Below are 24,101 nucleotides of genomic sequence, written 5' to 3'. Positions count from 1 at the left end.
AATTCTCTGTATTTCATTGCCAGTTCCATAAGATTTCCAGAAAAGCATTATTTAGCAAAAACCTGGTTTTCAGCACTACCACCTCCTAGTCACCTCACATTCAGGCACCACATATTGCTAAGAAAATAGAAAAGAACTCAAAGGTTAGCATTTCATATAATTTTCAGTATCACAGAACAGTTCCATTACTACTACAAGTCACACTACATTAAGATATTCCCTTCTCTGAGAAGCCAGAATGTGCTAAAATTTGTTCAGAACTTTCCATCTCTTCCTTGCTTAAGCCTCCAGGACTGGCACTGTCCAAAGTATTATTTCCTCAACCAAGAGGGAGGTTCTGAGTGAGACAAAGTGGATCCAAACTTTCTAAGCACTTCTTTCTTGGTGAAACCAACTAGTCATGAGTGACAAACACATGAATGTCATTACCCAGGCAGCATAATATTTCTTTCCTGGAACCTGCTGCAGTTAACCTCTAACAGATGAAGCCATCTGGGAACACTCCTTGACAAATTTCAGCGCTGTCATGGTGGGTGATTAAATGACTCCTGATTCAGGTGTTTTGAAGCAAAATTGTTCCACCAAGTGCTCTGTCCATTCTGGTGTTGTGACTGTACCCTCTCTTAACAGCTTCTTAGTCAAATGCAGGTTTCTGCTAAGTTTGTTACTTATTTACACAACAGAAAATTAAAGGAAAAACTATGAAGGGCTACAAAAACTCTTCTTCTCAAACTACTGTGAACAAAAGATCCTGAAATTGTGACATGAACACAGAAAAAACGCATGCTATATATAAAGATAAACCCATAAATACCTAAAAATAAATGTTTGAGAATTTTTAAGTAGTTAGAATTATCAGTGTTTAACCTGGAGATCAGTTGAGTCCTGGACAGCAAAAGACATTTGGTTGGAGCGGATGCTGTTGGTTTTGACAACTGCCAGAGCCAAGGAAGGGGATGCAAAATCAGCAGACACTGCTGAAAAGTTTAGTTTTAGGCCAATATAATCCACAAGTTTTATAATTCTGTTAAGAAAAAAGAGATACTTAGTCTTACCAAGCACATACACCCAAAATTCTCAGGTCAGTTGCAGTTATGGAGCAGCAATCCAAGCACAGTGTAAAATACAGCTGACTACTCACTTATTGCAGTGTCAACACAAAAAAATACACTGTTTTCCATGGTATGATATTATAGTACAGCTGGTAACACTAGAATGATACTCCCTTCTGTTTTGCATTAGTACATTAAAGAGTAAGAAATATTCTTTTGGTTATGATTATGAAATAATGAAACTTGCTGAAGCAAATTTATCAAGACAGTCAATACAACACACGTTTAATGTACTGCCAGAACGACCTACCTGTTAGAAATTTGGGGTGGTAATGGTTGAGAAGCAGTTAGGACTTTGCTAACCTGACTAACCATCCTTTCTACATCTTTTGGCTCTACTTTTCCAGCTGCCAAGTCATTTTCTATTTTGGACACAATTTGTTCAGCTGTGGTGACAGTAATGGTGGTATATACAGAAGTTGTGTATGCAGTTGCTGATAGTATCTTTCCTGTGACAAAAGAAAAGTTGTGCATTTATTTAAACATGGTGTTCAACAAATGAAGTAAGCTTTGAGAAGCAGAAAAAATAAGCGGTTCTCTTGACCAATAAACCTTATCACAACTGTAAAGTCTCTCAACAGAGACAATCCTTTTTTCTCCCTATCAGCTACTTTGCAAATAGCCATACCTCTAATCTAATGACAACATAAGGCAATGTTTCAAATGGCCAGCATTAATTTCCATTTTTGCTGATTACAAAGTTCCTCACATCAGACAATTAGTGATGTTAAATAATCTATTATTTTGGATTTTTAGCCACTGGATGTCTGAAAGCAGAATAAAATCAAGCTAAGATCAGCAATTCAAAAAGAAGCTTGTAAAGATGCATACAATCTTCATAGGAAAATACATACCAACTAAGAATATTTCTAACCAACAGCAATATTTTAAGGAAGATCCAACACTGACTTGCAATAGTTTAAATACTAGCTTCGTAAAAAAACATAGCTACCTGGCTCTGTGACTTAATTTTTTCTGCCAAAGGTACCTGTTGGGAACTTAGCACAGTACCTATCTATCACAGTTACCAATCAATTTGTAGAGTGAGGTATCGCTCATCATGGCTAAAGGCATCAGAATGTATTTTAGAACAAGTACATACCTCATGAGAGTTGTCTCAGGTTTTTCACAGTAACTGGAAGGTCACAGTTCAGAAATATAACCTTGTTTAATAAAGTTCAAAAGCAAATTCAGTATATGGCATTAAAAAAAAAAAGTCATATTTACCTGTGCTTCCATTAGGCAGGCTACCATGGCCATCAGCAGTAGAATGAGGATGAGAAGCTGAGACAGAATGGTTGATAGGACTAATAGTAGGGGTCAAAGTTATTGTGAATGGAGTAAGGGGAAGAATGGGTGCTGTAGTAACATTTTTGTTAGCAGGACCACGTTGGGTCGAATCTGTAGCAGGATGAATTTGTGCAACAGATTTGGTGGTAGCCTCAAAGTGAGGAATTGCTGTTGAAGGTTTGGGGGAAAGCTCTGAAGAGGAAACTGCAGAATGTTTAGTGAAACCTACAGAAGGAGAAATTGTAATAGGCTTGCTAAGATATGCAGCCTCAGATTTAACTGAGAAAGCAGCATTAGTGAAAGATTTTGTTGTAGGTGTGGAAATAGCAACAGATTTATAAGAAGCTATGGAAGGAAAAGTTGGCACAGTAGGTTGTGCAAGAGACTCAGAAGAGGGAAGCATAGTGGTAACACTGGTGGAAAACTCAGAAGTTTCAGCAGTAGATGCAGCAGAAGTTTCAGAGAGAGCATCTGTAGTGGGAGATGTGGAGAGAGTTTCAGAAAAAGAAATCTCTGTGAATGGTGGGATCAGTGGTCTAATTATGGGGCTTTGTTTGGTAGAAATCATTGTAGGGGAAAAAGTATTAGATTTGGGGGAAATCTTTTTAGGGGGAGAAGAACGAGGCAAATGAACCCGTACAGAATCAGGTGGTATTTGTATAGTACTGTAAAAAAAAAAAAAAAAAAAAAAAGCACAGAGATGCATGTTAAATTTAACATTGTTTATATTGTAATTAAAGTGAGTAATAACAGAGGAATATATATGAATGATACGGACATAATACTAATAATCTGTATTGTAAAATCAATCTGATTGGATATTTCATGAATTCCGCAACATTTTGAGTGTTCTGCTATTTTATTTTGCTAGCCATTAACTAGCAAGTCCTATACTACTACTGCCTTTGCTGCCTGTCCTGGAGGTGACCTGATCCTGAACACAACAGCTTTCTGCATCAGGAGATTAAAAAAGGAAAGGGAAAAAAAAAAAAAAAGCCGGGGGGGGGGGGGGAGGGGGGAGGGGGAGGGAGAAGGGGAAGAGAAGGAAGAGAAGGGATGGGAGAGGAAGAGGGAGGAACAAGCAGGCAGCTATATACAGCAATGTCTGTCAGGTTGTTCTAGTGGAGTCCTTCCTAGCTATTACACTACAACATGGAAGTTGAATCTATTAATGCATTAGAAAATTCAGGAAATAAACAAGTCACATTTTGTATTTACACTTACTATGCGTGTAATTCTTCAGCAGTCAAGGAACAATACTTCAGTGATGAACAACAGCACCGTTCTGACAAATAAGCATTAATCTAGTTTATCTTGAAGTATAAAAATTGCTAATACTGTTAAGTAGGATATTCAAATAAACATGTGTTTTATGTTTTGTAAGCAATAGCGCATATTGCATATTTGATTTTGAGTTTTCTTCTGAATTTACATTTGCAAAATAGATCTTGACCAGTCAGAACACTATAACACCTACAGATTTTTGCTCAATGTCTCACAAGTACAGATTTCTCTTTTTGTCATTGGAAAAAAACCCCAACAAAATGCAAAGATACATCTTTGAAACAAAGAGACAAATGGTAAGAATCACCACTCCATACTGTCACAATATCACTAAGAAAGCTTGGGTACTTTATAAACTTTTCAATTCAGATCGCCTTTTCAGTAACACATTTAAGTTCTCAAGTAATTTTACACCTAATCCTTTCACAGTCCGCTTTATTAATTTACTCAGAAATTTTATACCAAATCTTTTTAAAAAATATTTCTATCTTCCCCCTCCCCACCCAAAAATCAGAAGGCTGCATTTTTGATGTATTTATATTGTTCAACAAAAAATTATTTTTATCTAAAAATAAATAATAATCTTTTCTTTTAGCTACTTGGAGGTCAAGTATAAAGAAAGGAAATTTAATCTGAAGGGGTAACTGTGATGAGAATGTGTTTAAAGCATAACTTACCAAGTTGGCTTATTTCTGCTTTGTCTTTTAAACTGCTTATGTTCTCTCTCTCAGCCAACTTCATTATAAAACTGCAGTGTAGACTATAATGAGAAGAAAAAGCTTTAGACTTGAGAAACAGATCTGCCTCATCTTTGCAACACATTATCACATGCTAAGTGAAAGAACATTAGCACAAATGCTAATTGTGAAAGCATATTTTTCCTAGGCTCTTTCAGATTTGGGGATATTTTTTATGCACATAAAACACTAAATAGAAGAGTAAAACATCAGTTTGTGGCAGCTTATTTTCTCTTTTCTCTATAGACACTGTTAATTCTTGAATGGGGTCCTCCCTAATTAATATTAGCCATTAAAGATTTGATAATTTTGTTAAGATAATAATGTAATCTCCTCTGCTACTCTGAAGAAACTCCAGAGAAGAACTAGCAAGTGTTCTAGGTGGCTATCAGAACTCTATCACCTGGGGAAAGCCAGTGTCCTCACTTTAGACTAATGACCCACTCAAGCGTATAACTACACATGTACTATTATAGACTGATCACTTGAAACCCTGCCTAAACTAGCAAACCTATAGTAAGTATTAGTGTTCAGCAAACTCAAACATATAGGTCAAAGAAAAGGCAACACATAAAAGATGAAGTGAAGCTTGTTTCCAACTAACAAGAATGAAAAGAGTAGCCTAATTACTGCCAGTATATGACATGAAGGTGTGATATGACTGTCTATTACTATTTGAGTGTTTTAAACTTCTCTTTCACCCTTACCCAGGAAGACAAACCCCAAATTCAAGTATCTAGGGAAATGAAGTTACACATTTTGTCTTTATTAGCATATAGTGTTTCCAAGCTGATCAGTTTAAAGGACCAGCAATTTAGTGGTCCTTTGGCAGACATTAACTACATTTCAGGGTTTCCAGGATCACCTCTGTGGAGCTGCCCTGCCATTCTGATACACCATGGCATCTGAACTGGTAACCTTCTGAGGCTTCCCCTGCCCTGAGGATGGCTGGTTTCCCAAGCTGAAAAACAGCAGCTTGGGATGTCTGAAGCAATTCCCTCATACAGATTGCATTGTAATCACAAATTCTGGACATTTAGTGGTCTGGTCTCAAATCCCACAGTGTTAGTGGTTAAGTTGCTGTGTGGCTCAGCTAATACAAAGATGCAGAAGAAATAGAGCAGGCAGCCCTGTACTTGACCAGAAGATTAATAAAAAGCCTTACAGTTTGGTTAAAAAAAAATCTAAAAAAATCTTTAAAAAATCACTAATGCTGGGATAATAATGAGATCAGAATTTCTGGCAGTCTAAATACATTTCTCCAGTCTGTTTCTCAAACTTCCTAAAAAGATTGGTTTTCTTCTGTTATATAGCCATTCATATTTAATTTATCACAAGACAATATATGAGCTTTTAAATATATGAGCATTTAAAAAAATAAGAACAAACCTCTGGTTTTCTGCACTGCATTCCATAACAGAGGACTGTAATGACAAGTGAAAATAGAAAGAAATTGTTTTATCAGAAGAAAATGGGACTGATAGATAATGATATTATCAGAAATAAGTTGGAAAGAACATTTCCAAGCAGTAACAAGAATTAGTAACCTTACCTCACTTATTGCTTGCAAGGTTTTGTTGAACTCTGCAATTCTTTAAAACAAAAAGTTACCATTATGGAGGCTTTCTAGCAACACTTCTAAAGACAATTACAACAGTTAATAAAAAAACCCAAGCAATTACTGGGGAAAAAATATTTCCAGTTGATCAGTGATTTTTAAAAATCGTGCCAGTTCTAATATTGTAAAACTGCTTTTTAAAGGATTAAGCATTTTAGAAGTTGCGTTTTATTAGTCACTCAAAAAACTAAGTTTAAACTTCTGTTAACATTACTCCACTTCTTTAAGTTATTTAAAGAGCAACAGATCAATCTCAATGTTGACTTTTGGAAACCAAGCATTTGGAACGGAATTTTAAGTTTATACTCAAATGTACAGAAATAAAATTGAGTAAGAAATACGGATTTCTTCTACAAACAAGACCTGTTGGCCAATTACATCTTTTTGATTTTCAGGGCAAGTTTTGGAAATAGCAGTAAATATTCACTCATTCAAATCTCCCCTTATAAAGAAGAAACTACACCAAAATAAAAATATGGATATGACTATGACAATATGTATTAAAAACCATGCAGCTATGCAAGTTTTCTTAGTAATTCCTAAGAAACAGACTGAACCCCCTGAAATTATATAAAAAAAATATTCATGAAGAGCAGCAGCCAGACTGGCATTCTCAACAATCCACAGCTCATGTCCTCAGGTATTATTATTACTACTATTAAGATCACTGGCATATAAATGACAAGGCCTTTGGGCCTTGATGAGCCCCAGGGAAACTGAAGGACCTAAAAGAAAATCAACAAGTCTATCAGTTCTTAAATAAACTCCAGTGGTACATAAAACAAAACTAAGGCTATTCTAACCAATATGAACTTTATGTTAAAGGAAGTAACTTACAATGCCTCAAAATTTTAATTTATAAAATGCAGGGATAAGAGAGTCTGCTAACCACATGGAAGGTCTCACTATCTTTTTCAAATATAACAGGAATTTCAATCCTTATTCAAAACTAGTTACCTCAGTTCTTGTGGGGTAGGTGCTGGAATTGCAATTACTTTCGTAACTTGATTGTTGGTGGTTATGTTATTAATCTGTTAAAAACAAAGATTCCATAGCTATAGTAAAACCACTAATTTTTAGCCTTAAAAGAAACATGTTAATTTCACACATTTTAACAGTCTGAAATTCCAAAGATAAGCACATTTTCTCATGAACACCATTCAAAAAATATTTACCATGACATTGTTTTCACAACTTATGGAAGACATTGGCTCAATCTAGTATAGACTGAATAACAGGATCTGATTTGTGAAAGATATGGGCAAAAGGATAGTGACCTCACCATATCTCATGTTGGAAAAAGAGGAATTTGGCTTAGTTTGCAACAAAGAGAGCTTAGACCAGACTCCAAACAAACTTTTAAGTGCAGCAATGGGACAAGCTCCATAATAGGTGTAAGTTAGAGACAACATTGAATCCTGGGAGTAAGAAGTCAAGAACTGAGGTGAAAGACATGTTAAGAATGATCTGAATACCTAGCCTTAGGGCTGGTAGATACACTAAGGTTTATCTAAAGGCCCTTTATAGATCTGCATTCTGATGTTCTTCTGGTTGCCGCCATTACTGGTTATTTTTACATTTCATGCAAGCAGCAAGTACCATGATGAAAACGTTATCTAACATATATGGTATTGACATTACCTAAGAAATATTGTGCTAAAAAGTAAAAGTGTTTCAAGAGACAGGAAACCCATTTTTCTAGTAGCTGTAAGCACAACATTTATATACTAGGATGGTTTCAGTAGGCATTATCACCACTGAAATGCAACACGATGCAGAGGTGGCTTTTGCCAGCCGTCTACCCTCTACCAAACTCGGTGCTCTATGTGCACCTGTTCAGTAGTTCTCTGCGGTGATTTTACTCCTTTCAAGCTTGCAGAGATTGGCATGTGAAATCTCAGACTGAGGGCAGACAGAGTTGTGCAGGAGAAAGACACAAGGTCCTTTACAAGCTAATGTCTTTTCCCTCCCTTAAGCTTTCCATCTATGACAACTAATCATTCTAATCATCATAGTATTACCTCAATATTGAATAATCTATACGGCCATTGTTTTGCATACCATTCTCTTAAAACTGTTGTGTGATATATGTGGACACACTCATGTCACATAGGCCTATTGCAAAATTAATAACTGATATACCACATGCCAAAAAACATAAAATGATATTCTCAACATGAATTATTCCCGGATGCAATCCAACTTAATTTAGGCCCACATTGTTGCCATCTAATGATGCTCACCTTCTAAAGTAAAGTGCCTAAATTAATCTCCAAAGGAATATCCTGTATGCCTAAATGTAGATTCTTAATTAGACAGTTCCTCTCTCCAGACTTCCCAGCGCTTCCCCCTCCTTTCAGTGACTATATAGAGAATACAGGCCCTTACTGCAGGAAGTTTACTTAGTTTAAATTCTAAAATTTAGCAGCAAAGCAGTAAGAGAGAGAGTAGATCCATCCACTGCAAATATTAACTTGTACTGCAAACTGTATTTGAAATAAAATAAAACTATATAAAAAAATCATGTCAGGATATCAGCATGTTAATTGTAGACCAAGAAACTCATTTCAACTTTCCTTACAACAAAGTTTTAAAAGACAGAGCACTTACTATTTCTACATTTAGTGACGTGTTACCTTCTTCGCTTGCCTGAAGTTTTACCTTGCCCACATAGAACACTAAAACCAAAAGACAAAAGAGTTAAGAAAATCAATGGAGAATGGCATGATGTAAAATTATTTGAGAATTTAAAAATTCACTATGTTGTTTTAAAATAGAAGGGAAATAAGAACACTTATGCTAGCTTTTCTAATATTTCATTGGTTTTGCAATTGTTCTTCCATTTCTTCACTTACTATTTCCACAAATGAATTAGTCCAATAACTTCATTATTATCTGTATACTTATTTTTGCTTGCTGTTTCTAAATTCCTTCTATTTTTTTTTTTGGTTGGTTGGTTTTCCCCCAAAACAGAAAAACTGTACTGCACATTACTATTACTGCAACTCCAACTCCCTCAACAAGAACAAAATGTGTGGATAAAGGCAAAGTGATACTCTGAAAATTATTCCCTCATGAATTTAAGAACTTTCAGAATACCATAATTCAAAGCATCATTCAACAGTCCTTGAGAACTGGTAGGTCCATCTTGGAGACAAAAAGTAACTTCTATGACATTTCTCTTCCTGCAGCCACAAATTCAAGTGCAGGGTATAGAGAAAGACCTGTACAGGAATGCATACATTACATCACCCAAATCATCTAGTAGTTTACTGTGTCAACCAGTAGGGAAACTTTGGGGCAGTGGGGAGCAGATACTCTTTTTACTCTATGAAGTACCCAGCATATGGCTACTTGGCAGAAGTGACTTCATTTTCCTAGGTATTTCTCACAGAAGCCATTTATCAAAGTATTTTGGAAGGCAGCAACACGTATCAACAAAATCTTCTTTTACTAGGTTTTTGCTAACACACGTAAAGGGAACGCCACTGCCCTTTCCATTTTCCTTTGTTTGCCTGTTTTGTCACATCACACTTTTAAAATACACACAGGCTTTTACAATTAGTCACCTAAACACTACTACAACTTCTATTCCTGATACAGAGTTAGGCCAAACATGGCAAACAATGTCTACAATAGCATACTAGTTTCTTGGTTTTTCAAAGAAGTTGTATAAAATCTAAATTAGAAAAAAAACTGATATGCTTTTACATAGCAACTAAAAGTTGTCTTATTACTTGGAATAGAAAATAGTTGGACATTTTTTTAGTAAGAAAAAAAGGAAAAAGAAAACTACTCACCTGAAAAATTACAGACAGGTGTTACGTTGCACAAAATAGTTTCTCCCGCTATAGCTTCTTTGGGGAAAAAAATAATTTAGTGAGTAAAAAGTTGGACTTAAACCCAGTACTAACAAACGTACATATTTTACAATCATTTCAGTGTTTTAAAGGTAAAAGTCCTTGCCTTTTAGCAATATTTCACATACTGTCTAGGCTTCACTTCTCTAGGGCACTTACCATGACATTTTCCAAGACTCTGAATACTGAGTGAAACATGCTGATTTTGATTAATTAATTTTGAAAATTTTTCTGTAACAGTTTCCATGGAAAACCTACATGCAAGCAATCTTTTTTTTTTAAAAATCCAAATAAACCAGAAATCAACATATCATAAATAAGCCCTTCAAATATCACAGTATTTAATCAATAGGTAGCATATTATGTGCTTCTGAGGATCCTACTATAGATACTTATGATAGCATGAAACTAAAACTGTTCTACCTGATAGAACTAGAATTATGATGAGCAAACACATATACTCTCATCTAGCTGAACATGTCTTTAGCTAGTTACAGCAAGTTTTTGGCTGCTCCTATATTTTTAATACTACCTTACCTACACTGCAGACAAATAACACTGATCCCAAATTAAGGATACTGTAAACAGCTGGCTCGGTTGTATAAAATCAAAATAAAGGACCAGAAAGATATTTGCATCCAAGACAAAACTTATTCATACAATATACACTTGTTTATAAAAACAACATGGCAGCACAACTTTCCTTAATTAAGCAGAGAGATCAGGCTCCATTAGCAGAAAAACAAATGGTGTTTTATCTGCTGTTATCATTAGCTAGTACCAAATGAGATGGTAATTGTTTGGTTGGGACTTTTTTTCTGTGGTATAAAAATCTGCCTGTTATAGCTTGATGCTTCATCAATTTTATTACCATCAACAAACAGCCATCAGAGGGTGCAGACTGTGAGCTGGTGACAATATTAAAATTATTAGGAATATATTATTTTTTCAGACAGAAATTTAGATTTAAATATATTTGCCTTCCCTTTTGTTGGGAAGTTGTCAGTGAAATACTTATGAAAAATGTGTCAGCACTTTTTTAAACAATCCTTAAATAAATTAAATGTTCATAAAGAACTGAATTTGTCAAAATTATTAACTATATAAAGAATAACACTTATAACAACACTTATAAAAAACCAAGAAAAAATCCAGGAGTGACTCAAAAATAGCATAGCATCAGCCTCTTTTTTTTTTTTTTTTTTACAGAGCACCCACTTGTGTGCCACCTAGTCTTGCTTAGGATCTCTGCATGCCACCAAAATCGATAAGCAGTGTGGAGGATAAAAGACTGATCAAAAATCAGTAGAGCTTCCAGCCCCCAAAGATCATCAGATAACACAGCTGCACCTTCTACAGGTCACATTCACACAGTCAAATTATACCAGCCAGTGTGGCTCCAAGCCAGTTCCTCTATCACTTGCACTAATTCAATGCAAATACATTCTAATTGGTCTACCAGGCTTCTACATGGATAATAAAAAAATTAAATTCAGCCTGCTCCTATAGACTGGATCTGCCCTGAGAACACTGTGACTGCATTCAGTCTGCTTCAATCTACTAAAAAGCATGAGGATTTTTATTTTTTTTAAAGTAAACATGGTCCCTGAGACTGTGTTTCTTACATCTTTGCGGTAACCTGCTGCTCTGACTTACAAAACAACCAGGCTCTTCTGTATGTGGCCATCTAGGCAAGCATTGCAGAATTAGACCTTCTACCAGACTGGAGATCAATGCAAAGTAAGGCAGACTGCTAATATGACACACCATAATACCAAGAAAAAAAGTCCTTTTAAAAATATTTGGGAGCAGACTTCCTGAACTCGCACACACTTACATTTTGAGGAGCATAAGAGAAGATCAGTGGTGATATACAAATCTTACCTGGTGTTACGGTGGAGTAATAACCAGTGATGTTAAGAGCTTCTGTTAAAAAGAAGAAAAAAAAAGGTTTTAAAATTAAGTTTTCACATTTCGACTTAAAAAGTCTATGAAATACATGTCACAAAAATAAGTTTCCTAATTTCTACTTAAGACACTGTCTTCCCAGAAGTATAAACACATGACCATTTACAAGGGAATTAAGTTACTTTCAGCACAGGCAATGAAAAAGCAGCATTCAGAGCGAGATCCATCCAGTCAGATGTTCATGTCCCCACAGAGGCCAGGCTCCCTGTTATTCAGTGGAGAAAGTGGTGCTTTTCAGCTGTGAATCATGTTTGAAAAACATGTCTTTCTCTCCATCCACTATGAAGGCTAGCAGGGTATCTAGGTCATACACAGACATGTAAGAATCTATACTGATATGGGATGAACCTACTTCTTTTCAGATGTAAACATCAGGAAAAAAAGGGGTAGTATGTCTTGATTGAGTCTTTACTGATCCTATTTGGCAACTCATTGCAAGAAACTGTACCATGTAAATGCCTTAAGGAATGGGGTGTACATTCTAGTTCTTTGAAATACTTTAAATAGTATCAGAAAGTATAGAAAACATTCTATCTATAGATGTACCAAAAACCTACATACTTTCTGAAAATAAATATGTCCAGTTTTGGCTTTGGTAAACAATGTAATATTTTGAATAAAAAAGAAAAGTTAACAGCTCAGTGTCAATGTGCTTCAAATCCCTAGCCATACAGACTTAAAATACAAATTGGAGATAAATATAAATGTTACAGATCATGTAAGAAAAGAATTTGGACTAAACAAATCCCAGTTATTAACAAAAAAAGCAATCTTTCACGAATGCAACAAACATCTCCAGAACCTAACTCTCTTTGTGCTAATTCTCACCTGTAGTTTGTGTAGTCTCCTCTGAAGTCATATCTGAAAAAGAAAAATTAATAACAGTAGAAAGAATAAAAACAAAATAACAATTTTAAAAAATCTAAATGTAACTGAATCTAAATGTAACTAAATCTAAATAAGAGAAACATCAATAAAATCTTGCCTGTAGGAATTACAGGATAAGTGATAAAGGTAATAATAGAGGATTCTGGAAAGAAAAAAAAATAAAAGAAGTAAAACCTATTAATATAGTATTTTATGTCTATGAATTTTGGAGAAAAAAGATCAAGCATGCAAAACTTTAAATGGGAACTGAATGTTATTTATCTAAATTCCATTTTAAGAACTGCAGTGCTCCTCAAGAACATTCACATTATTTCAAAATAATTATTTGAAATAATGTTTACAGTATATCAAAAATCTGAGCATCTGAATACAAACAGCTGGTAATCAAATTCATTCAGTTAAGGTGCTTTTACTGGTTTCATTCTTTCAGAAGATGCAGATTAATTTGGCATATACAACAGCAATAACTACTCAGCCCCAAGGACTTTTTCCTGCACACACAACGCATGAGCAGAGATGACGCACTGGGTTTGGCAAACTGTCTCTCCAAAAAAGCCATTTTTGCCAGTAACCATACATAAGTAAAATAGAGTGAGGATGCAATTTTTTTCCCCAGTAACATCAAAAGGAAAAAAACAAACCCAAACTGCATTAAGACAATAGAAGAAAATTTAAAGATTGCTCAGGAAGGATGTCCTCAGTAAGAATATTTTAGGTGCTAGTGCAGGACTACAAAGTGGTTAAGAGGACCACTTGATATCACTCCAAAATGACAACTTAGTGACTTGTTTAAAATGGGCCACAGCACCTTTATAACAGAAGAACATTATGCTTTCCAAACTTCTTCAATAAAAGCATCAGTCATTAGTAGATGCAATATCTTAAGTATCTTAAAGAAAAGTTGGTGGCTCTACATAAAGATAGTTGCATATCAAGAAAAAAAAAAAAGCGATCTACTTCATTACATGGAAAGGGAGCTTTTCTTTCTGATGTATTTATTTCAACTCAGAATAAAAGCTAAGCTTATTTGGTTCTTCAGCAACAACCCTGAAGACAACCGGTTTTCTAAGGCAACTAACAAGCAGTCAAAATATCAGGAATCAGAATGAAGACTAGGTACTGATTTCATCTGTATTATTTGGCTTGGTATAAACTACAACAAGTATTGAATTGGCTGCAGTTGAACCATTCAAGGGAACCAAGATGAACCATTCATAGAGAAAGATTATGTCTGTAAAAGAACAAAAGCACATGTCTGTGTCCGTATTATTTCTTTTTTCCAGAGCACAATATGTCAGTATACATTAGAGCAAGAAAGCAACTGGGTTTCACACAGCTATTTCTGTGTGTCTACATTCTTCATTTTTTAAAAATGCTTTCATAAATGATGTTCATCACCTCTGGTCCCAGAGTTATCACAGTCGTGTGTGTGTGTTTGCAGTATACAACACTTCATGAAATGACATAAGCACATCTGCTAGGGCAGCAGGAGATATAAGGGAGCTCTCCCACTACAGTATTCCTCCTCTGACATCTCTGCAAATTGTTAACCGTTTAGGTTACTGGACAAAAAGCAATTCACACCTACTACATCCCCAAGCATCACTGCCACAAACCATGAGTGGTCCTACAAGGTAAGCTATTTCATTACAAATTAGAATGAAGAAATTAATTTTCTCTTAAAAAAAACCCAACAATGAGAACATTAAATGTTGGAACTCATTTATGTTACAACTTTTCTCCATTACCTGAGGTAAAAGAAAAGCAGATTTACCTAACAGCAAATAAGAAACATTGCAAAAATCAGTTAAGTCCTGATTTTCTTACCAGAAATGACTGTTGCAGCCGATTCTTCTGAACTTGCAGCTTTGTTTCAGACGAAAAAAAAAACAAAAAAAACCCCAAACCCCAAAAAAACAGAGGGGAGAAAAAAGACCATAATGAAGTTTCAGACACATGCATAGCCATCCTCAGCAGCCTTTCCTTGCATTATCAAACGTTTATTGCATTCACCAGAAGAGGGCAACACCTGCTTATCAGAAGAACACTTCCAGGTGTTCAAAAAAGGCAGATGTAACAGTCACTGATAAAAAAATTTACAATTTTTTTTAATTCAAACGGAATTTAACTGATGATGATTTTTTTTCAACAAGGACTGGACAGTTAGCATTGTATAATGTTACGAAAACAAAAATCATTCACCCAAGATATGTGCCACACTATATCTGAAAGCTGCATGCCTACCCTGAAAGTCTTGCTAATTCTGGGAATAGGAATCAAGCGTACATAACAGGATGGCTAACTACAGTATCAAGAACTGTTCTCAGGCTTTGCATAATAACACTAAGACCTGCTATTTCAAATTTATCCTATAAATATCTGTTCTCTTTTTTTGTCCTGCAAAAGGCGGCATTACAAAAAGCTAATTCATTTCAACGTTGAACCTCTGATCTTGATAGGAGCCAGCCAACTATTTATACAGCAAAAATTAGCCACTAAATCTTTGATGTTGCTACAGTCATTTTGATCAAAAAGAAGTTAGAAAATTCAATACCTGGTTCACATAGCAACTTCAAAGTTAGCCCTTTCGTTCACTGAGTGTTTTTTGACAGTGCCATGGACAAGTCAAGTCACAGTTATCACAGAAATATCATCTAAAGAATAGCTGGCTGCAAATATGATACACTATTTTAAAAAATAGTTTTTCAACTTCTTCTCTCAGAATTCAAAAGTCATTGTATAATGTTACTTACAATATACTAATTACACTGTAAAGCCTTTCATACTGTTGTAGAAAAGTTAAGTCAGTGACACCAAAAGTCTCTGTGGAAACCCAGTTCTTTCTGGTTAAACATAGTATACAAGGAGTTTCTGAAATGCTAATAATTCACATGATTCCTTGTTCAGACTATTCTGCTCGCCTTACTGAAAACTAGTAGTAGCTCCTTTCCAAACAATAAATATAAATATAATTTCTGCAATGAAAGGAGAACAGGAGTCATCTCAGTGACCTTATTTTCATTTTCTCTGGAAAATTACTGATGTTACTTGCACCATGTAATACGCTAGTAAGCCACAAGGATGATATGGATAATTAACTTGCAGATATTTTCATATTCTTAACTATCTCCATGAATTAAAAAGTAACAGCAGAGCAATCTTCCTATGCACTTTCTAAAATACAAGAACAATGGGGAAAAAATGATACAGAACCCCCACATACCTGTTATCCATCTTCTGCCAGGCAATGTAGCAGTAGTTTCAACTACAAAGGAAAAAGAATTTTAGGAGCAGAAGTTTTTATATATTTGTACACACCAATATACACACACACTTTTTTTAAATGCAATCATTTTAGATGTGCTACTCACCTGATTTGCAAAACTACGCTGCATCCACTGAGAAATATCTGACCAGTCTTTTTGAAAGCTGACAGCTGAACTCTTTAGAGTTCAATTTTTTACTGTTTATCACTTTTATACTTATGGAAGGCACAGATTAGGCTTTCAGCTTTCCCACTGCACTTCCATTGTCAATGTCTTCAGAAACCTTTTCAGCACATTTGCTTGAGTGAAGATAGACTAAATAGCAATGAAGAATGTAACAGGTACAGACATCTGTGCTTTCGCACAGATATTTTTGTAAAAATATGGAAAAGAAATGCTGATGAATTACTCAAGAAGCAAGATTTTATTAATACAAAGAGAAACAGAGAAATTAAACAAAACAAAAAAAAAAAAAAAAAAGAGGGGGAGAAGAGTTGGGTAAGACAGGGATGCTTTATTCCATACACATTTACAAGTAACGTGAGATGTACTTTGAGAATACGTCTACATCACGATGTGCATATACATCATATAGACACTCACATGCCAAACAGCTGCACCACCAAACATCTGAACGAGCAGATAGATCATGCTGCCAGAAACAAAGCATCTCAGGTGGACCTGAACTGGCAATGTAAAGCTTAATGGGCCCATAAAACATGTTCCTAGGGACACCTAGGGAGAGATGCAACATACAGATGGGCTCTTGATCAAGGTGTGGATCTGACAATTGAAGCTATTGCACAGGCCACCCACAAATGTGAAACATGCCATAATCAAGTGAGCCAAGTGACTTAAGTCTCCCTGGAAAAGATGATGTGTCTGGGCTATCAATATGAGGAGGCCTAGCAGATCAATTACATCAGACCACCACTGCAAATCTGCCACCAGGGCAAGAGCTATGTGCTTCCCGCAGTGGGGGCAACTAGCAGGTGGCTAGAAATGTACCCTGCAGCTTATGCCATCAGCTAAAACATCATCCTGCAACTTTAAAAAACAAGTGGTAACACAGCAATACATCATTAAGGCACTGTCTCCTACTTCAGCACCCTTGATAGCTGAGACCCTGGCTGCTGGGGCAAGGAGGAAGAGATATTCTCTTCAAGCCACTGAACCTGGTGGGAAATTCTAGCCACAGTCAAGATGCAGGCCCTCAGGGTTGCAGGGAGAGATTCTCTTTGTATTGCCAGAGCTGGTGGGACAGTTTCTCCACAGTTAATGCCCTGATACCTGTCCAGTCCAACATCATCAGGTGTTGGTATATTACACTGGTGCATACTATAATAACCTCTGCCACATGGCCCGTTTGCAATGGACATCATCCAGATCTTTGGAGACCTAGTTGCTGCCTAGGCTGCTGTAGACCACCTCCACCACTACTAATCCCCTCAGATAATGGACACCTGCCTTCTTTCATCAGTGGTGGTCCACTTGCATCAGTAACCTACAAGGCTACCCTCTGACTCTGAATCCAGTGATCCAAGTTCACATCTCTGTGGGACTTCCAGTAACCAACTAGTTGGAGATGACACACAGGAAAGTGCTCTGAGGCAGCAAATTCCTGGGTAGCAAGGTGTGTGGGAGAATCTGGGCAGATGTTTACAGAAGTTTTCAGCTCTGATGGCCTGAGAATTCACATCTGAACAAGCACAGAATCCTGTTGAAACACCAGACCACCTGAAGGAAGGATGTCTCTCTTACACCAAAGACAGAGACTTTTGGTGTTGTGTTGGGCCCTGACCTACACCAACCAGGACTGTGTCCAACACCCTGAAAGGAGCAAAAGAGTGTCTGGATCTAAGGACATACAAATGGATGCTGTGGCTAAACCAGAGACATAACCCTAACCACAACAGTCACTCCTGCAGCCCACAGGGAACAGTGGAAGCAGAGGCTGACCCAGTTAGTGAAGGCTGAAGAAGCTTCTCTTGAGGGGATGCAGGAAGAAGGCTCAAAAGAGGCAGCCTGTTCTGCAGGACAGCCACAAGAAAAGGAGGGGGAAGTGCCAGAAATCATATGAGTCAGAAACCACCCACACTCTGATTGACTATGCAGACAGAGTAGGCAGTGTAGACATAGTCATCCATATTTCTGCGTGAGCTATGACATATGCACAAAGATTACAGCTGCCAGCCAGGTAAGCAGATTGCTGCCTGGTTGCTCCAGTGCTGCAATACTGGGGCCAACGATCAGCAGTAAGAGAGTACATGAAAGCTTGATGAGATGTAAAGAGAAGTCAGTTCATTTTTGTTGAATGTCATCTACTGTATGAAGCTAGAAGCAGCAACTCTGAAATACAGCAGGATGAATACATAGAAGTCAGATTAATGGCACTATGTTTAATTTTTTAGGAGTCTTCCTTGAAATTAACTGTTAGTTTTAGTTGATTTGCATCCTGGGTAGAAATTTTCTCATGTAAAAGAGAGAGAGAGAACCAATACTCTCAACTAAAATAACACACATCCATTAAGTAAAAAATGTAAGAAAAGTATTATACCTTCATATGTATCAGTCTACTGAATTTAAACTATTTCAGTAAAGACAAAACCAAGTTACATCAAACATCTCATTTGAGACAACTAGGATTCTGCCTACAGAGAAATACAATTGGCCTTTTTAACACCTAGCACTGTATGAACTTCACAGATCATGAAAATTTGGCTATAACCTTAATTTTTACAGTAATTTTTCAGGAAAACTAGGACTTCTCACTAAATGGTAAGTCCAGTTAAAGCACATGATCCTATAAGGTAAGTGTTCTAGAGCTCTTATGTAAGATAAAGATATAACTGTTCTGTATTGTTTAAACAGGAGAAAGTTCTTTAAGGTAGAACAGGGTGAATAAAAGTAATTGAGTCATTCTACATAAAGTAAAGTGAACTTCCAGTTAGAGAAGAAAGTATCCTTCCACATGTGGGCAAACTGGCTTTTCTACCATAGGAAGTTAATTCCATCTCCAAAAATTTACTTGCCAGCAGTCCTGTCTTACTAAGTGGGTAGCACCTTGTGCAAAAGCCCTTATTTCCAACCAAAGGACCCTGCAGGAAACTAAATTCTCAAAAGGAACCCACATCTTGAAGTGTGCAGCATCTCACAAAAAAGACCACACTGCTGCCCCTACCCACTAAAAAAAAAAAATCAAAAAAATCTGCCTGGGGAATCTGACCTTAAGATCTTTCTCACGTGCTCTTGAGTCAAGTGTAGACATAGTCAGTGTAGACAAACCACACTTCCCATCCTCCATATCCCTTCAACTTGTTATGTGAATTTTTGAGAATACAAGTAGTATCCTGCGGTAGGTGAGAAAATTGTCCACTAACACATTTAGTACTGTAGGTTTGTAAGAAGACAGTGAACTCTAAAAATGACAAATGCTTTTAATAAAAAAATTCGGCAGTACAGGGAGCAAAATAAGCTAACACAAGCTCTGAATATGGAGCTGGCACACACAGCAAGTGATGATGGCATGCATAATCAGAGAAGCACTTCCTTCTGGACACAAATCTAACCATGACTTCTCTTACAGCACAATATTCACGTCCCTAGTTACTAGAAAGCATCCATGAGAATGAGACTTGTCATTGATCAAGGTGCAGCTTTAAGTTCACTAACCAAGTCTTTAATCAGAATCAATTTGCATACAGAAAGGAGGAAGGAGAGGCTGTTATACATTATTTAATGTCACTTAAATTTGTCAACCCTCCTCCTTTGTGTTTAAGAACTAGAAAAGAAAGCAAATAGAGTTTATTTGGAGAAGGACTAAAGTCCAATCTAAAACATCCTTAAAGTTGACATGTAAAAAGAAAGGTAAAATAACTCAGCACCTGCTAGTTACAGGCTAGCAGAAAATTTATTTCCCTGAAGTTGTTTACTATTGAGAAGAGCAAGAAAATCTTAACATATATGAAACTTCATTTTATTTGGTCCATGCATTTTCATTTGCAACTCTCTTAGTTTAGGATCATCCAATCAACATACCTAATATCCTATTCCATAAGGAGACATTATGTAGCAATGTAAAAAGTATTGTAGTAATAATGTTCTACATTTTCTCTAATAGAGAACATTCCTGAGGATCCAAACAGCAAATAAACAGGCAAATAACATTATTCAATATTATTCTTTGCTTTTGCTGCAAGGGAGACAGAATAGGTCTCGTAAGAAATGGGTCGTCTTGAGGGAAAAGGGACCTCCATTAAATGAGATAAGCATCAGTTTCTGTTACTAGCATGCATCATTGCAAACAAAATCAGCAAGTCTCTTACTGTCTTCCTATCACTTTGTACTCTTCTGACACTGAGAGGAGATTCAAGAATCCCATTTGTATAGACAGAAAAAACTGTTCCACTTACATGGAATCTGTTTAGCAACTCTTGCCATTGCGGGATACCACAGCTTCAAAAAACTTACTTAGGAACCAGTATTTGCATTGTGACAACCTTTATTTCCCAAAATGACTTTGTATGACAATGGGAAACAGTGTAACTTTAGCAGCTCTAGCCTGGTAGGAGACTAAATCTATTAATAACAGTACTTAAGGCTACATCCACAAACTGATGTAGCTCTGAAAGAGACCAGTCCCTGGCCCTGTCTACAAAATAGCCTTGTGCTTACACCATTCCTTAGCATGACAGATCTTAACCATCAGTCTACTGGCTCTTTTATGATGGGATGGTCTCCACACGTCCTGCTGAAGCTGCTCCACCAAGCCAAGCAGAATTCATAAATCAATTCAGCCAAAGGGAAAGAAAGGGTGAAGGAGGCTTTGTAACACACTGGTAAAGATGGGATGGGATGGTTCTGGTCCCTGCACCAAAGGCATTGTCACTCAGCATGCCTTTTGTTCAGTAACTTAGACACAGGATACAGAAAAAGCCCTTAAAGCATGAACAGTGTACAATGTTCTATCTCCAACTGGAAGAATGAAAAATACCCTTTTTTTTTTGTCCCTACCTCCTATGTAAATTATCAACAGTACACTCTTCAAATTTTTGGAAAGGCAACACCCTTTCTGATTCACCTGTCTTCAGGCAATCCACTCTGCCAGAAGCAGGTCAGTTTTTCCAGGGTGGAGGAGTGGGAAGCAGCTAGAACCTGGCTGCAGGTAACGACATTGTGCAAGAACTAAGTTACTGGCAGCTGCTTCTTGCTCCCCTGTCTCAGGGGAGCAGTGTTGCTGTTAATACTGTTGTACCTAACACTTCATCATTGCCTTCGAACTTTGGCAGAAAGCATCCTTTGAAAAAGCCTGAAACAGCAACTAGAGTGATTACTCAGAAGAGTCTGAACTGTAGTGAACTAGAGCCTCCAATGGACACCCACCCTGCCCAGCCTGTGCAATGTGGAGGTGCTGGGGATGGTACAGCAGGAAGGGGCGTCCTACTGGCCTCTGTCTCGCAGGAAACATGGTGAGAGAATGCAAGGCACAGCTGATTTCTAGTCAGGCCCAGACACAGAACAGGCACTAAACACTTAAGGAGTTGCAACAGCCCTGTCAATCTACTGCAGCACAGACAACATTACTGGCAGAAAAACATACATCTATGGACTTAGATGTTCTGGGGCCTAGATGACAGGTTTATGAAATGAAATTTTACTCATTGTAATTGAAAAACATGCCAAAAATCAGAACAGTTTGTATTATCACCCACGACTACTCTTTCAAACTAAATGTACCCTTGACCACGTCAGCTCTCACAAACAGATCAACAGCAGAATCCAAATGGAAGAATCCCAAGGGATACCCTGGTGGCTATATAGTATGTTTTCCCCATGCCAAAGTACTTGGCTGACACCACAGAGCGGCATTAGATAACCACAACTGTGCATTGCTGGTAAGATCAGTTTTGACTTACAAATACACACAAAAATACCAGGAAATTAATAAAAATCAGATTTTCTAAATAAGATGTGATAGCAAATTTAGTGCTGATTTTTTCACTGAAAATTCAACCGATTCAGGCAGGGGAATTGATTTCCATTAAAAATTCCCATCAGAAATACCAAAGTGCACATTTTCATTCCAAACAGATGCATAATATCACTTTCTGGCTTAAAAAAAAATCAAACCATTTTTCATTGAAAAGTTGATTCCAGACTGCATTTTCAGGTCTATACAAATTCTCTTCTAAACATTCTCACAGGCAACAATTATCAGTATGATTACATCAGTTACCAGGCCAGTGTAGCAACTACCATCCATTGATGTTCAGTGTTACTAGGATACAATCATATGAAAATGCCTGGCACTAATACATTTCATAGGACTTGCTCATGAACAAAACTGAGTAGCCCAAACAACAAAATTTTAAAATGGTACTGTCACAAAATCCACCTATTTAGTGAAATAAGCACCAAAAATATGACATGCAATTCTCATATTCAAATTAAATCGTTATTTTCTATTAAGAGATTGGGTCCCTTTAACATCTGATAAACCTTCCAGCTGGATAAACATTCTGCCAAAATGAACCATCCCATCACAGAAGGCATTTGTAACAGTAACATGTAAAAATCCTCTCCAACTGTTCCACTGTTGACATTAGCCCGTGTCAAATTTTTATGCAAGTCAGATTTTGAGGCACATTGTGTAAGCACAATCTTAATTGTACACTTTGGTGCCTCTCATGACACCTCACATCTGCTCTGACCCTTAGTGGCGGCACCAGGGATGAAAGGATGAATTATCACTGGCTATTGGACAGAAGCAAGCACAAGAAAACAATGCAAGTGCTTGTTCACATCAGGCTCTGTCACTTTGGCCCGTTCATTTTAGTAACCCGAACAGAAAATTTAGGTGAAATATTTTTAACTCAGCTTTGATTTTACACAGGTTTTTAGGATATTAGGCTATAAATACAGTTTTTATCTGTATAAAGCTCTGTTTGTATAAAGCTGTACATTAGATACTGAGGTGAATCAAATCACCTCTTATCTGGCAGGCTGATTTCCAAAAAGCTACTTCCTTTGATATCACAGAAAAGGGAGGCAATGAGGGCAAAGAAAGAGGTCAAACATACACTCAGTTAATAGGTACAAAGTGGAGTGGTACATGACTCATCAAATAGGCACTCCAGAGTTCTGTTTCCTCTCCCCACCCAACGCCCCCATCACATTTACTTCCTTTAAGAGCTTCTAGAGGTTTCTGCAGTATCCTGTCCTCACAATTTCAGAAAGAAAACGGTATTGGGGAAAATAATTTATTTTTTCATCTCCAACTTCCATGATTTGCTCAGTAAATGTAACAACATGGCCCAAAGTTTGGTACCCAACAGACTGCGATGCAGACTGATGAGTGGCAGCTACTTTTCCACCTTCTGTCTGAGAAGGTAAAGCCTTGGAACTCCACCCTCCTTCCAGGAAAGCCGATCCTGTCACCAGAAGTACACACAGCCTCAGAAATCTTAAAAAGGGATTACACAAGCCTCTTATTGCCCACACCTACAAAGCAGAGCAACAGCCCAAACTGAAGGTTTCCTATTCCTTGAGCATGCAAAGGCAAAACAGTCACACAGGACACATTTCTCCCATCAGCATTAGACTGCTTTGTTCCCACAAGCCTGGAAACCTCCTCCAGCACCACCAGTAGCAGGCTCAGCAATATTGGGAGTGAAAAGGATACATGCAAAATAGAGGGCAACACCTTAGTCTTGAAAGTTGGACAGGACAGATTAGAAAAGCCTAAAATGCCACAATATAAACACTGAATTGTATTTATGCAAAAAAATGCAACAAAAAGCAACAGGCACTGGACTCCTGCTAAAAGTTAGGCCACTGATACCACCAATGAGATGACAGTGCTTTACTGTCAGTGATACTATTTACAGTTATGCCATAAATAATCTATTTTATTTATTCATTGCAATTTGTAAAAGATACTCTGTCATCTCAGTGCTCCTTGCATAAATGCACAATGTAACAGTTTGGATATTTATATTTGGATTAAGAATGTTCCTGTTTAACATGTAACTGAAATGATTAATGTTTAAACAGTACATTTCTTCCAGTTATTATTAAAG

At 36.9% G+C, this 24,101-nt stretch overlaps 1 protein-coding gene across 3 annotated transcripts in view; it reads right to left on the bottom strand.

Annotated features, from left to right (window-relative positions):
* The window catches only part of ADGRG2 (adhesion G protein-coupled receptor G2), a 61,011-nt gene that overhangs the window by 14,650 nt on the left and 22,260 nt on the right, over window positions 1-24,101 (bottom strand). For all 3 annotated transcript variants that reach the window (XM_040582623.1, XM_040582621.1, XM_040582622.1), the window contains exons 4-17: window positions 15,981-16,022; window positions 14,585-14,623; window positions 12,698-12,730; window positions 11,786-11,827; window positions 9,842-9,898; window positions 8,652-8,719; window positions 6,999-7,072; window positions 5,976-6,015; window positions 5,813-5,847; window positions 4,364-4,446; window positions 3,627-3,687; window positions 2,340-3,067; window positions 1,363-1,561; window positions 868-1,024 (exon numbers count right to left, since the gene is read on the bottom strand). In XM_040582623.1, coding sequence (XP_040438557.1) covers window positions 868-1,024; window positions 1,363-1,561; window positions 2,340-3,067; window positions 3,627-3,687; window positions 4,364-4,446; window positions 5,813-5,847; window positions 5,976-6,015; window positions 6,999-7,072; window positions 8,652-8,719; window positions 9,842-9,898; window positions 11,786-11,827; window positions 12,698-12,730; window positions 14,585-14,623; window positions 15,981-16,022 — 1,658 coding nt within the window. The remainder of the gene's footprint in view (window positions 1-867; window positions 1,025-1,362; window positions 1,562-2,339; window positions 3,068-3,626; window positions 3,688-4,363; window positions 4,447-5,812; window positions 5,848-5,975; window positions 6,016-6,998; window positions 7,073-8,651; window positions 8,720-9,841; window positions 9,899-11,785; window positions 11,828-12,697; window positions 12,731-14,584; window positions 14,624-15,980; window positions 16,023-24,101) is intronic.

The sequence above is a fragment of the Falco naumanni genome, chromosome 2 (genome assembly GCF_017639655.2).
Source record: "Falco naumanni isolate bFalNau1 chromosome 2, bFalNau1.pat, whole genome shotgun sequence".
NCBI lineage: Eukaryota > Metazoa > Chordata > Aves > Falconiformes > Falconidae > Falco > Falco naumanni.
Note: the sequence above shows the minus strand (reverse complement) of the source record. Positions and strands in the feature narration are given on the sequence as shown.